The following is a 15944-nucleotide window of genomic DNA, read 5'->3' as shown; positions in this document are numbered from 1 at the left end:
TACACATGAGGAAGCCACATTAAACTAGTCAGTGCACAAATATAACAACATTCACACAAAGTGCACACGTGAGGTTTCACCTTGTGCTTCAAAAGCTGCACCTTCACCCATGTGCCTGCACATGTACTTCTTCACATGGGTGCGAGGCAGTCCATCTTAAAGTGTATTTGCTTGTTAACAGTTCAGACGGAGCTGACTCAGGATCAGCTGTGACTGGAATGGGATGATCAAAGATCACCAGATCAAAGCCATCAGTGGGCAGTGCCCATGCGAGGTGCTATCTGGGCCGCACTTAAACTGCGGTACCCCAAAGTGGATGATGGGAAACCTGATATTAAGAGGTCTGCCTCTTCAACCTTTTCTCACGTGGTCCCCTCTGAGGCAAACAGAGCCTTCAACTTAAGTGAGGGTCTCCTTTGTGCTCAGAGGATAGTCTGTCTTGAAGTTGAACACAGAAAAGGAGGCAAGAGGTGTTAGTCTGTGGATATCCAAAAAGCAGCCCCTCAACTCTGTTTTTAAGCCAATACAAAGCAGTGGAAAGGTATGCATGATATTCACATCTTCTATGTAATTCATTTCATCCATTACATTATGCATTGTAACATTGCTATTCATCGCCTGGTGTCATGAAATCTTTAATATGGATTGCAGCCTTTGTCATGTGTGCAGAAGCATGCTTTCCATAATACTGGAGGATGTAGGAATTATGCATTTTGTCCCATGCTTTACCACAAAGTAATTATCTCTCAAAAGCAGATTGTATTAGTCTTCTAGTCTAACAATTGCATGCTCAGTGTCTAAATGGCCTCTCTGGAACTATGCCAGTTGTGATGCATAAGTAGATTATGTGCAGAGCAAAAAGTAGTGTTGTGTTGTTTCGTATTGTGTTATATTGCAACTTTTCATTGCATTTCATGATATTGTTTGACTTGTATGCTATCCTGCTCTATTACGGTTTCAAATGGAAATTGGAATGGGGTCAAAATCTCATATCTATCTTGGACTATTCTGTGTTAAATTCTATCCTATTTTATTTAATCATATACAGAATATAGTTTTATGATTACAAAATCATACATGAGTCTGAACGAAGTGGAGGTTGTTCTTTTTCTTATATGTTTTATGTTCTCAGGCCTATTTGGTAATTTCCTCATTTTGAGAAGGACCTCTCTCATATCCTCTTTCCCAGGCCACAAACCTGTATCATGTTGTATAATGTCATATCATCATATCATGCAATATGATAAAGTATCGAACTTCTGTTTAACCTGTATACTGTAGCAGATGGGCAGCATCCTACGCGACCACTTCGCACCTGTCAGTTAACCATCTCCGATCTTTGTGAAAGCTGAGCCTAGCGCATCCCATGCATACCAGAGTGCCGTGACACATTGTGATACAAATTTACTTTGCACGATTCTAAACAAAACGCTCTAAAACAAACGCCTCTAAAACAAAAACTTTCAAAGCTTCCAATAGTCATGTATAATGAGATATACAACTTACAACTGAATGAAATGACCAGGTTTTTGGAGGGAAAGTGGCTGGCTACTATCTAAAGCGCAGCCCGTATGCCACTGCAATGCTCACCTCCCTCGACAGCTTTCTCCTTCAAGGTTGTTGATCCTGCTGAAGCATTCGCTGCACTCAAGCAGTCTGTTGTCTTGGCATCTCGTGGCCCTGCAGTGCCGTTGGGTGCATATTTACGGGTGTCTCCTTGGTTGCCTGATCCTAATTTTACCTCCAAGGAGATGGTGCATCAGTTGCGCTGCCTTGACCAAAGGTCACGGTGAACCGCACAGCGAGAAGCCTTGCATCGCTCCAATGGATGTGAAACCCACCAGCTGTGGGGGATTATGTCAGTGTTAGGGTACAGGGGGAACACATGGATGGGTACAGTGCCTTCTGGCAGCCACTCTAGATCAAGTTATGAAATAAGGCTTTGGTCTTAATTAACAATTTACAGCAAAGCTGTTGGTGGCTGACTGAAATGAATCCACTCAGGCTAAAGTTATCCCTCACATAGAAATGGAATATTATTGTACAGTATAAGAGTTGAAATAGAGATTCAGAAAAACACTTCCTGATTGAACAATCCTGTCACTTTTGTTATGTATAGCAAACCTTTCTATTTCATAATCATAAACAAATAAACATGTTGTATATTGTCTATAAGTGTTTAGCAAAGCAAATTCCTGAAGGTAAGCCACAAAACAAAATTATGGAAAGTTCTTCATCAAAGATTTTTTTCCGGTTTCCTGTGAAATGTATCAATCAATCAATCAATCAATCAATCAGACAACTAAAATATATTGTATTCTCAACTTCAAATGTGACCTCCATCAAGATTTTTGCCCGTCAAAGATGAAGCTTGACCACTTGCATAATTTCCCAACGTCTGAGGCGACTAGAAGTTACTCTTTCACCTGCAGTGACGGAACACGATGTGTTGCATGGAGAAGATATGATGGAACCTTCTACACAACCCAAGAACCTGAAGTGTATGGTACCCTTTCACCTAAAGAGCAGTATATTCATGAGCATTGCCCTACAGACTGATTTATACCCTACTGAAAACACCCTTTCAATAAGCACTTGCATTTCTTTACATTTTAACCCACAATGTTGACATTGCAAACCACACAAGACTCAATTGGAACAAACACAGCCATTTCACTAATAGATGACAGGACCTGAAACATCGGCAAAAAAGACTAATCATCTCTGATATTTTGGCCCTTTTCCTGTTTAGGACTGCAGATCCACTGACCACCGCAGTCACAAGTGGCTCAGTGGACACACTGCTGGAGCTGCTGCAGACCAGACAGCATCTTAGAGAGGAGAGTATTCAGGGATATCGCCCAGTGCACTTGGCAGCCATCCACGGGCAGGAGGAATGCCTTAGGATCTTGCTGACAGGTAGTTTACAGCCTCTCAAGTGTATTTCAAACATGACCTTGCTCCTCTACATGCAGTTTCTCCCCCTTGGCCCCAGTCCTCAGCACGTTTCTGTGCTTTGTCTGTGTACAGTGTTATCTCGTTAGCTCAACACAAATATATCTCATCACGCTGTCGTGCTTTTGTGTAAGCCAGACTAACCCATTACCATGGAGATTTGTTTCATGTGACTGTTATAAATTCAGTTTATGAAATTGTTAAACTCAATACCTGAAAAGCATTTGGTCTGTTTATATTTGTGAAAATATAGTCCAGCCAGAGGTCATCGATCAGTGTGACAAACAGGAGAAAACACCACTCTTTCTGGCTGTGGAGAATGACCACATGGCCTGTGTGGAATATCTTCTGGAGAAAGGAGCTGACATCAACATAGGCAATAAAGACAGAGAAACTGCTCTACACAAAGGTCAATTTCAAAATATACTATGTAATTCCAAGGAATTACCAGTGCATGCAAAAAATAGGAGGGATAGTGGGATGAGAATAAGGAGGACATAATAGTTGGGGATAGGTGGAAAGAGAGAGCATTAGAAAAACGAGTAGGCTAAAGTAGCCTCATTAGGCCTCCTGCACTTCTCCCTCATTAGGCCAACTGCACTTCTCCCTCATTAGGCCTACTGTACTTCTCCCCATTGAAAGGAGTCGACTGGAAAGGCCGACAGCAAAAGGGAACTTTTAGCTTAGATGAGCTGCACCTGTCAGTGTACACAGCTGCACAACACATCAGCTAAAGCATTAGCTACGATGGGTACATCCTTATGATTTATGATTTCTTAAACATGATCATCATGATTACACAAATTTAAGGTTAATTGCTCATGAGTTCATCATGTCTGTGACCCCTCAACTAAAGTGGTGAATCATGATATGTGTTTAGAGAACTGCAAAATTGTGTTCAAATCAGAATTTGGGCAGTGATGACCACATTTTTGGTAGAAAAAGAAATAATTATGATCATGCTTAATAAATCATATTTCATAATGATGTACTCTATCTGATGATGTATTGCTTTAGGTGATGTGCTGTTTATGTATGAGGTCACGAATGACAGACTATGAACTCATGTCAATTCCTGATGATTCATGAGATATTAAGGAATGAAGTAATACATAAATCATGAATTAATTCATGCATGAATTCATGTACCCTTAAGTGAATTTGTTAAATAATATATTAATGTAAGGCATATGGAAATGTAAAAGACTAGTGGAGACCAAGACTGGCTGATTGATTGTACTATCTTAATATTACTATGAATATGCCTGTTTATTTATATTTATGACCATGACCTATGACCTTTACGATTGTCCTTTGAAACGTATAGCTTGTGAGCAGGAGAACGCAGACGTGGTGGAGCTGTTGTTGACCTACGGCGCCGGGGTGAACTGGGCCTGCTGCCGAGGCTGGACGCCTGTTCACGAGGCGGTGTGCCGCAACAATGTGGAGATCTGTGGAATGCTTCTGAGGGCTGGGGCCAATCTGAACCAGAGGAACAGCTATGGCATCACGCCTTTCTTTCTAGCAGCACAGACCGGCAGTCAAGAGGTCTTGACTTTCCTCATGAACAATGGTGGGCTATGACTGTGATATGCTCAGATGAAGGCAGTAACGCCGAAACCCGTAGGCATGTTATTAAAAGAATAGCCATGTGAGATTAAAGGCTTTTTAAACTTATAAACCTCATGAGTGTCTATTTCAAGCATTACGTTTTTAAGTATTTTATTTACTTTTTGGATCCCTAAACTGAAGAGCACCAGAGGAACACCCAGTCCTATATATTTGCAGCACTTGTTTTTAGTTGAATATGACCGTCATATGTTGCTTTTAGAGCAAAGCATAGCCTATCCTGTTCTGACAATGTGTTGTTTTTGTCAGACATCATGTAGTTATTACAAGGGTATTGAGGCTATCATGCTGCTGTAAATATACAATTGTAACCCTGCTGTATCTATCCACACTTGTAGTTGTAACGCTGCAAACCTTTCTATGTGTGTAATTCAGGTGCTGATGTGAACTTCCAAATGAGCGATGGAGCCACTGCTCTGTTTGAGGCCTCCAAAAATGGCCATGGCAGCGTGGTGAAGCTGCTTCTCGCTCGCAAAGCTGATGCCAACAAGTCCACCAAAACACAGCTGCTGCCCCTACATGTCGCAACCCAGCATGGACACCTGGAGTGAATAATGATATTATTTATACTGGAGTGTATACTGATACTGATATTATTTTAATCAAAGATTATTACATGGCCATTTTTCTCATAGTTGTGTTACAAGTCCATTAAATAGGTTTGATCTGTTCTGTAAAGGCTAATGAAAATGTGAAGTACCAGCCCAGTAAGACTGTATGGTGGATTCTGACAAGGATTTGTGCATCCTGTAGGGTAGTGAGCATGCTGCTTCCGGTCACCAGTGAGGAGAGAATCAGACAGAGTGGCATCAGCCCTCTTCACCTGGCAGCCCAGTACAACGAGGACGAGGTCCTGGAGGTCCTCCTTCAGGCTGGATATGATGCCAATGCCCCGCTCTCTCCAGACCGCTCGTCCATGTACCAGGACCGTCGGACCACGGCTCTGTACTTTGCGGTCGCTAACGGCAACTTGGATGCAGCTGAGATGCTGTTGGAAGCCGGTGCCAATACAAACCAAGACACGTTCAACCCCCTTCTGGTGGCCGTGAGGCAGGGTAAATATGCTTGAAGACACACTCCAGAATCCTACATCTCTTGTCTTCTCCTCTAAAGTAAACATTCAGAAGAAGGCTTAAAATGGCTTAAATGTAACTTTACACTTTCTTTCTCATTTCGGGAATTGGGATCTATCTGGCCCCGGCCCCTTTCCACATACAGCTGCCATGTTAGCCACTGTAGCTTGTTTGTGTCTTTATGAATAATTGTCCCATCCTCAGGTACTCAGGATTGGTTCTGTACCCCTATGATGCACTAATGGACTGATGCCTCAATTGGCCTGCCTGGGCTGTGGTTGGTTGAAATGTAGATCCAAAGCAGAAATCTTTAGCAATGGCCTTGACTGCTTGTTTTGCTTATGATATGTCTTATAAAGCATAACAGACATCATATGAGCATGTTAACAGGGTTAAAAACAGGATTTTCACCAGAGCGCATCTTTAAGCAGTTACCTTATGGGATTCTAGTTTAAGTAGGCCCTGAGTTCATAAAGCTATTGGAGAGAGCAGTCATCCTACCTGGCCTAAAACAATCAATCAATGGGTATCAATCCTGCAACTTGACAACACCACCAAAGAGCCAGGCTCATTGGTATAGCAGTCAGAGCACATACTCAACCAAAGTGAAGACACTCTGTCACAACTATATTTGATTTAATACAAACAATCCATTGACAAAACCGGACTATAAAATGTAAGCTTTTAGCACACTACCTAAAAGTAAGGGATATACAGTATCATTCAGTACTGTACATAAGTGTATGGTCAAGTTTTCAAGTTTATAACAACAAACTTTTTTATTTCATAAGGGAACATCCAGATGGTGCGATTGCTTGTGGAGCACGGGGCCGACGTCAATGCCCGGATGCCTAACTGTCAGCTAGCATTCCCTGCCGTGGTGCTGCTGTGCGTGAGATACCCAGCCATGCTGAAGCTCCTGCTGGATCACGGCTGCGATGCCCAGGCCTGCTTTCAGTGCCAGTGTGACTCTAATTCACACCCACCTGCCAAAGGGCTCCGCAAAGACGACCTTGGGCTCCAGAGGGAGGGGCCCTGCATGCAGGTAAATGAACACAGAGCAGAGGTGCGGAATAGATGACATGGCCATCTACACGAAGCATATGCATACACTGCAGGCTGTCTCTCTGGACATGTTTGTACTCTCAAAAGTCACTCAGAAAATCATTTCTAATCAGCAAATAAAGTGAATCAATACTACATGATGCAAATAGAGGGAAAATATAGTTGAGGTATTGACAAAGTCAAAAATAGTTGTTTCTGTTTGAAGAAGAAAAATGTATTTTCCTCAAAGAATTCTCCTTTTACATCCATTACAAACTTTGCTGTAATACAGTGTCACTGCTTCCTCACTAAATAGGTCTGATATCTATTGTCTGGTATTATTATATCAGTGTTGTCGTTGGAAAACACTGTCAAATGCCGTCCCCATTGTTGCCCGTGGTAAAATAGTTATAGCCTTCTTTTTTTATGATTCCTTTTGCTCTGTACAAATTGCATATCTTACAAGCACCAAAGCAGCGTCCCCAGACATCATGATTCCTCTACCATGCTTGAGAGATGTGAGGTGTCCATAGATATATATATACTGACATGTCAGTATACTGTATGTACAGTATATCTATGGAAGGTGTCAAGCAATCCTCTGGCATCTTTTCACTTGTTCTGGGCCTCAAAATGTTTCTTCTCTGATCCAAACACGTTGATTTGTTTGTACATAACATATTTCTCAACAACTTTCCTCCTAGTATTTTCTTTCTGTCCATTTTAGCGTTTTACAAACACTAGCCAGTCTCAGATATGGCATTTCTTTGAAACTCTGCTTGAGAGGTTAGAGGGCCTCTTGGAGGCCATGCATTTCTTTAGACCATAATCAATTCCACAAATGCTGGCGTTTCAGAGACTTGTGTATCTGAAGAAGGTGTGTTTAAACAGTTTTCAGTCTCTGAATTATTTTCAAATAATTAGTTACCTTTTAAAACATGATTATTTAGGATTAGTTGACATTCCATGGAAATACAGAAGTGATGGTGGCAGAATATGGACCTCTTATGCCTATGTAATTATACCTCAGTGAGTCCAAATTTGTCTAGCAGTATGTTTAACTATGTTTGACAAATAATAGCTGGTAAAAACAGGATATGCAGGTAGAGTTTCAGTTACACTGACTCCAAATGTGTCTGTTGTGATGTATCGTGCTCTTCCCTGCAGTTCTGTGAGATGATCTCTGCTCCCTCAGTCTGCGGCTGGGCAGGTCCCATCATTGACCTCCTCCAGGACTACGTGGGATACGTGAAGCTCTGTTCCAGACTCAAACAACTGCTAGACAGCCGCCAGGACTGGGTTGGAGTAAAGGAAAGGGCTAGTGAGTTATGGTTATTTATAAACAAGTTTTTATTGACCTGTTCATGTGAAAAACACAACATTATACACATCACATTATCAAACCAGCATCACTATACACACAATGAACAACAATATGTCCCACAATTTCTTAAACCTTCAATAAAACAAATACAAAAAAGGTGGAGATGGGGGTGAACTCGAATCATTCTTGGTCATTCTTAATTATGGGGCAATATGCAGTTTGAATGTTATAAAATGTAAGAAATGAGACCAGACCTGGTAAAATGTTACTTGCAAAAGCACCACATCAACATATAGCACAAAGTTAAACAAAATAAACACATAAAAGACTTTGTCCCATCACCAGACTTGAACAAATCATCCCACATTGCATTACATAACATAATAGTCCCTCTACCCTGGCTGAGGGTATTAGGCTTCTGCTAAAACAGGCTTTGTTGCACCTCAGAGTTCTAGTGCGTCCACCCAGGGGGCAGAGCATTGCAGTGGCCACTGAGTGGGTGGGTGGTATCCTGTGTTATTGTATGTGTGATTCATGTGTGGGCTTTGTGGTTTTGCCCTAGACCAGGGGTGGATAACCAGTCCAGCATGAAGAGCCAAAAAAGAAAAATTCTGCACCACTCAAAAGAGCTGCAGAGCAAAAAGGTTGCTCACACTATGGCAGCAACAGTGACTTATAGGCCTAATGAGACATAGGGTTACAGTTTAAAAATCTCTTCTCTTTTTCATTTAAAGCGGGACAGTGTAGCCTATCTAAGACACATCACAAATCCCCCATCACTGAATAACTTATTAGCATGAGCAATGTTCCAACTGACATGATGCCAATGTGACTTTACAACGAGTCCTTTTCATTTTCCTCTGAATCTGTGTGATGGGCAAAACTGAGTTTATTGTCTGTTGTGATTCCAAGGTATTTGAAACAGTCAACTCCTAATGATGGGGTGTCAGGACACCCAAAGACCATTTCTGTTGTTTTATTGGGATGGGGTCGTCTTTCCCATTTACGCTCCATGAAATGACTCAAGTGATGATGCATGGGGCAACTTTTTGAGCAATGTTGCAGAGCAACCACATCCAGTTTCATTTGTTCTGATTGGACTATCATGATGATTTGCCTACTGATGAATTTGCCTAATATCAATGGGAACATGCCAGACCCACAATAATGAGATACATTGCCCAGCAATATTGCTAAAACAAAATCAGCTTAATAGACTCACATATCTGGGGATGCCCAGAAAACACCAGAGCCTTCACAAATAGTTGCACACTCAAACAAAGATTATACTTACAAGATGTTTTCAGAGAAAATACAATACAGAGGCATGTACTCTCCATCTACTAACATGATGATGATGATGATGATGATGATGAATGTTCAAGAGCACCCAATATACGACTACTGTGATGATTAGATCATTGATATTGTGTCTTTTCTGATGATTACAGAGAACCCTCCATCCCTCAGGCATCTGTGTCGGCAGCAGATCCGCCAGGAGGCTGGTCTTCAGAGGCTGCTGCTCCTCCGCACGCTCCCTCTTCCCAGAAGACTAATCAGATACCTCCACTATGATGAATGAGCCGGCCTCCCTCATCCCACCTGTCAGAGTGGATCATTATTAAACACCTGACATGATGGGCACAGTCCCACTAGGAGAGATGAACAATAACAGAGACTTAAACCTTTAATGAAGAGCCTGAGCCTGTGTGCCTATGAGTTTGTAGTAGTACACAAATCTCAATAATATAAGTGCATGTGCATAATGTTGATAAATCTGACTGTTGCATCACACATACTATTTACTGTATGCAAAAAAAGTAACTGGGTCATATTAAATTCATTATCATATCACAAAATACTCATTACGTCTTTACTAACCCATCAATGTTGTGACCAGTGCCACAGTACAGTGGACTGTACTGTTGTGACCAGTGCTACAGTACAGTGGACTGTACTTTTCCTATCTCTGCCGGTGGATTACATCACAGCATCCCCTTGAGATGCTCACTTCCTGTACCCTTTCACCACGGGCTCTCTGTAGTGTCCTGCAGCAGCTGCACTGAGCCAGGATGCCTCGGAGGTCACGGGGGAGGGGGCCGGTGGCACCCAGGGTGCGGATGCGCCGGCTTTACAGGTTACTGCATACTTCAGGGAACACCAAAAATATCCGCCGTTTAGCCAAGTGTGAGGAGCTACTGTAAGGGGATCCCGTGTACAGTACACACAGTTACGTGTGCAAGGTGCCAAACAACAGAGAGTAGTGTATTTACTCCCTTTCCTAACTTGTTTTTGTTGTTGTTTTTCTTTGGGATTTGGTGCAAATATTGTAAATCAGACTATTTCAGGCATCTGCAACATGTAATTAATTGTTATTGTCCATCATGTAAAGTTTGAATTAAAGGTTGTACAAATATGTGACAAAAAATATGCCGTATGGTTCAAGAAGAGACCTTGAAAGAGGTAATAACACCCATACCAAACTAGGCTGAAATGTGTGCACCTATACTCTCTCTGTTGGCATTTACTGAAGCAAATGCAAAGGTTTGTCATATGCTGAAAGTCTTCCATCCCTGGTTATCAGTGGCCATTTAGACTAGCTGAAAACTCCTGATTTGCTTGCCCTGGAATTAGATAAAATATTTTCAGTTGAGAGGGCCACCAGCACTTGAGTTAATTGTGCCACCATATTTTACAAAATATTTGAAAAGTACTTCAATATGAATGTACATAAACGATAGGCAGCCTTACTATGGATATCAATCCCAAAACATAAATGATGGGCAACCTTACAATGGATCAACATGTGCAGTGCAATCTTCTTATTATGTCCTCGCCTTACCTGTGAACTTAAAAAAGAAATCCAATAGCATGACACAGCCATTGGGTGGCACTGCAGCTCCTTGTTGAGAGTTTGTATTCCAGGTTTGGACAGGGCCTAGCATTTTCCTATTAGAAAAAAAACTGATGGCAATGAAATGAACTAGTAGCTCTTCAAGAGGCAAGTGCATTTTCAATCTATCTATCTACTTATCTATCTATTTAGCTATCTATCTAAGTGCACTTGCTATGATTTATTGTCACTGAGGTTTGGAGTCTGGTATGGTGCGTAATGAGACATGCTGCAATCCTAATGCCTCAAAACTCTTAACATCTGGTAAACATGTGTTTGGTTCATAAGTGTTCTCAAGCAGCTTTGCAATGCTGACATTGTTCTCAAATACAGTGTTGCGCTCTAAAGATTAATCTCCAATGCCAGACCCTGACGCTCTCTTTGCTCGTTCTTTCAGTCATGCTGAGTTTTCAGGGTTTGGTTTTTTTTTAGACCCTTTTAGATCTTTTTTCAGAGAAGTCAACACAGCCTATCTATTACCCTGTCACAGACTCAAGGGGAGAGCTATATCACTGTTTGGTTAAGGAGAAAGTCTCGAATTGACAAATAAAAAGTGCTGCCCAAAGACCGACCCTTTGAAAGCACTCTCCATCACTGGTGTCTGAGCGAGTGGCAACACAGCACTGTAAGACGAGCTAGCTGGCTCCACTACTGACCAGGCTACTGTTTAGACGTTCCCTCGTTCTCTCTCCCCCTCGACTTGGATGTGTATCTCTTTTCCTCTGTTTACTCTTTCCTCCTTTGCTATTCTCTTCCTCTCAGTGTCTTTCCTTTTCTCCAGCCTCCACATTTATCCTTCCATCTCTACCATCTTCTCCTTTTCTTGTGTGCATGTGTGTGTGTGTGTGTGTGTGTGTGTGTGTGTGTGTATGTGTGTTTGTGTGTGTGTGTTTGTGAGTGTGTGTGCGTACACGCACGTGCCATTCTGAGAACTGGCGTGCTCACCTGCATTTTTTTCCTTTTTTTTTTTTGCTGCAGGTAAAAGGATTCTTTCAGCTCTCACATTTTAATCTCTCAGCTGGCAGTCGAGAATTCCAACACCAGAGAGAATTTCAGTTACAGCAAACCTACATATTGTTTGTACCAGATTGAAAAAAATAACTATTGAGGACAAAATTAGCTTAACGAGGCTTTTGCATCTTAAAAAGGAGAGAGTGCCACAGCCACACTGCTCTCCTTTCCCCCTTCTTTAAATGTCACAATCTTGCATGCATAAGTAAGCAAAGAATAGCACAAAAACGCATAATTGACAAGGCTGCAGCACATTGCTTCATGGAGACAGGCAGGCATCCATTTTTGGAAGCAGTCAGTAGCGTAGGGTTTGGATGAGGCCATACTCTCTGTAGATTCGTTTTTACAGGCAATCTCCCAACAACCATCTCTGCTCTAGATGAGTAACTCAATCAGACTACCAGACACTCAGGCAAAACACAGTGAAGGAGAGTCTGGTCAGCTTGCTCTCCAGCGGAATGCTGCACTTTTGGTCGGGTGGGGTGGTGTGTTGGTGGGGGAGGGAGGGGGAATTGACAGACTACACAATATTTTAGGCTTGATTTTATTTCATTTCATTTGCTATGACAAAAGGATGCTTGTGAGATATCATTCAGGCAGCAGACGCAAAAGGGCACTTGTCCACTCAGACCCTCTGGTCAGACCACGAAATGCCATGCTGTCTTATTCCATCATGTCTTGTTTTTCTCTTCCTTGTCATGGGAGACATGATTGAGCGCTCACTTTCAAAATATTGACCAGATGTCAGGCCCTAATTTGTGAACGTTAAGATAACTTGTCAGTTTCTCATACTGTGTATCCCAATAATCTTAAAGAAAACTAGTGGTCCATCATAACTTCCTGGCCACAGATGGTTATGATATGGCCACCCTGGCATACTAAACTCACATATCTGCCCTGGCAACACAAATGCATGGCAGGCTATTGTCATTTTATGTGTGGGGGCATATTTAACAGTTTACTGTGAGGTACAGACTAGATACTGAATAGACATCATGGAATGCTTTTTTTCAGAGGTATAGCATCCTGCCAGAACCCTTCATCAGAGCAAGACGCGAAACACATACGCTATTCTAACTCAGGGCGGCTCTGATGGATGCCGCAGGCCTGGCCAGGAGCAGACTGGAATTCTGTAGGCTTCCACTTTTGTTTTTGTTTACGCAGCAGCACTTCACTGTTGCACTGACTTCCATTGTATTTAGTACAGCGGCCACATGCGGCACACTGTGGTGTTTACAAAAGAGCCGTCCCGATGCTAGTTGGGTTGCATGCTAACTTACTGTTATATCTGGACAACACCAAACGGGTTTTTGACATGGCCACATTCTGTTACTATTTGGAGGTCATTCTCAACAAAAAACATGTTGCAACAAAAAAATGCAACACTCAACACTAATGAAAAATAGAATGAAGTAAAGCAGTCCCTTTAGAGGTGAAAAGATATTCTCAGAGAATATCTATAAATCTATATATCTATCTATCTAATAAATAATTCTCTGGGTGTTGGTTTCTTCCTGTTACAGGTTTGCTCTTAGTTATTCGGGCATTGACCCATGAGGCTTTATGACAGTACAGTGTAAAATACAATAACAGTATATGTAATTGAATATCTTTAAAAACAACCAAGGTCACACAAACACATAACCATACACACTAAACAAAAAGCAGGCTTGTTTGGATTAGGACAGGGAAAGAGTGGAGCATGCCCAGTGCAGCAGCCGAGGCTGGTCCATGACTGATAGCGAGTGAGGACTCCCAGTTGGGGCGCCGCTCAACTTGACTCCTTTGAACCCCATCCAACTGCGCCACTGAGACAGCCAGTCTAACCCAGGATGCATCCGGCCAGCTGCACCTGACACCCAGCCAGTGTGTGTGTGTGTGTGTGTGTGTGTGTGTGTGTGTGTGTGTGTGTGTGTGTGTGTGTGTGTGTGTGTGTGTATGTGCGTGTGTCTGTGTATTTGTGTGTCATTGTGTGTGTGTGTGTGTCTGTATGTGTACAGTATTTACGTTTGTGTGCCTGTGTGTGTGTGTGTGTGTGTGTGTGTGTGTGTGTGTGTGTGTGTGTGTTTATGCACGCATGTGTGGGCATGTTTATGTCACACGTTTCCATCACCCTGATGGAGGAACCCCACTGGCTGTCTCACACGAGCAGGGGAAGCCGTTAAACAGAGATGCTCTTAATGACATGCTGTATTCACAGCACCTCCCTGGGAGTTCTCTGCTCCTACTAAACCAGCTGCCCAGAAAATCTGACTTGATACGGTCTACAGAAGAATATTCATTAATGTGTCTTTCCAAACACTGGTGAAAGTAAACAATCTGCTAAAAGCTGAACAAGGATTTTAAGGGGTTCTTGCTATGAGTCCCTGCATGATTACTACAAAGATCAATAAAAATGAACCAAACTATAAATTGTGAGGATTAAGTATTTATCTATGTGCACATAGCTTATGCTGCCACAATCATCTCTGTTTAACGACTGTAAGGCAATGTCATCTGTAAGTATTTTTCTTCATGCACATGAACCTTCACTATTAGGACTATCTATGCTATTATAGTCTAGGAGACTAGGCCAGATTTAGTAACAGAACTTTACAACTCTGATTTTCATACTACAGTATGTCTTTAACTCTAAATAGCTGATTCAGAACCACTTTGTGCACTATATAGAAATTCTTGGGTAAATAACAGCAGGTACAATAAAGGGCACTGCTAGTGTGCAGTCCCCCGCTGGGCCTAAGAATCTTTAGAAGTCAGCAAATAACTGCAGGACTACCTAATGTTAGGTCATCAATCTTTTTGTGTATTATTCCGACCGCTTTTTAAATGGAAAATGCCAAGGAAATTACTACCAAAACATCCCTTACTGAAAACCTCTCTCAAATCTTGGTCTGTGAAAAGACATTTTATTTATATTGTATCATAATGATTTTAACCTGTTCTTTATGCTGTGTTCTAGAAGTAAAAGTATTGAATGCAATTGGAGCGTTTCAGCCTTTAATTTCTATGAGAATTGAGAGCTGACTGAGGGATTTGCAGGGAGGCTGAGAGAATTAAATCAGCCAATGCTGCACTAGAGCTGCCATCCATGTCTTCATTGCATGGGAGGAACTGGGACTTACAGTCCTCGTATCATGTCTGTCTCACATCTCCATCGAGGGAACGCACAGTAGTTCAGTTTACTGATGTATCCTTCAAAGGAAAATTTGCCTTCTAGCGACGACCCCGAATGGACAAACCTGCCAGTGGAGATGGTCATCAAAGGGAGGTTTTCCATGATGTAATTGCTGTGGACAAAGGAACAAAACCTGGAGCCTTCAGCATTAAATAATAAATTAAAAAAATGCACCATGCATAATCACAGCCAGTGGACACAGGCCTCATTTTAAGGCCATGTCTAATAGAAAACATTTTACACTGATCAAAACCAGCAGCAGATTTTTTTTAATGTCACCAGTTAGTAAATATGACAAGATATGTCCTGATTAAGACATGTCCTAAAGATCCGATGACTGATCTTTTTTTACAGGCCTGCAAAAAGCGTCTGTAGTGTTGGATTTGGCCTTTGATGGTGCCTTTGTACTGACAGACGGAGCTACATCCCTCCAGATGAAACCTGTCTTTGATCAGTTCAAATATTTAATTATGGCCTGGGCTGCCATGACCTCAGAGGGAGCCATAAAAGGCCTTGCCCTGTGGATATTTAAAGGGAAACCCGGCTACGATTGCTCTGATCTAAGGACTGACATATGTTTGCAAGTTCAGACCTTATTAATTTTGTGTGTGTGTGTGTCTGTGTGTGTGTGTGTGTGTGTGTGTGTGTGTGTGTGTGTGTGTGTGTGTGTGTGTGTGTGTGTGTGTGTGTGTGTGTGTGTGAATGAGTAAGAGACAGAGTCAATCTATCAGTCTATTTTACTTGTCTCCTTCTTCTTCGTCTTTTCCAGCTTCTCTATTCCACTGTACCCTCTCTCTGTACCCTCTCTCTGTACCCTCTCTCTGTACCCTCTCTCTGTAC

At 42.0% G+C, this 15944-nt stretch overlaps 1 protein-coding gene across 1 annotated transcript; it reads left to right on the top strand.

Annotated features, from left to right (window-relative positions):
* The first annotated feature begins 453 nt into the window (after positions 1–453).
* LOC125299531 (ankyrin repeat and SOCS box protein 2-like) lies at positions 454–9818 on the top strand. Its single transcript, XM_048250847.1, has 10 exons — positions 454–541; positions 2348–2501; positions 2753–2919; positions 3209–3364; positions 4283–4528; positions 4960–5131; positions 5338–5639; positions 6449–6702; positions 7869–8022; positions 9477–9818. Exons 2-10 carry the CDS (start codon positions 2365–2367, stop codon positions 9605–9607), a joined length of 1719 nt encoding a protein of 572 aa, XP_048106804.1. The 5' UTR covers positions 454–541; positions 2348–2364; the 3' UTR covers positions 9608–9818.
* The last annotated feature ends 6126 nt before the right edge of the window (positions 9819–15944 follow it).

The sequence above is a fragment of the Alosa alosa genome, chromosome 8 (genome assembly GCF_017589495.1).
Source record: "Alosa alosa isolate M-15738 ecotype Scorff River chromosome 8, AALO_Geno_1.1, whole genome shotgun sequence".
Lineage (NCBI taxonomy): Eukaryota > Metazoa > Chordata > Actinopteri > Clupeiformes > Clupeidae > Alosa > Alosa alosa.
This window is presented reverse-complemented; position numbering and strand designations above follow the sequence as displayed.

Coding starts and splice junctions, on each gene's coding strand:
- LOC125299531 (XM_048250847.1), top strand. CDS start 2,365: ATGAAGCTTGACCACTTGCATAATTTCCCAACGTCTGAGGCGACTAGA. Junction 5,132..5,337: donor ACCCAGCATGGACACCTGGA/GTGAATAATGAT, acceptor TGCATCCTGTAG/GGTAGTGAGCATGCTGCTTC. Junction 5,640..6,448: donor TCTGGTGGCCGTGAGGCAGG/GTAAATATGCTT, acceptor TTATTTCATAAG/GGAACATCCAGATGGTGCGA.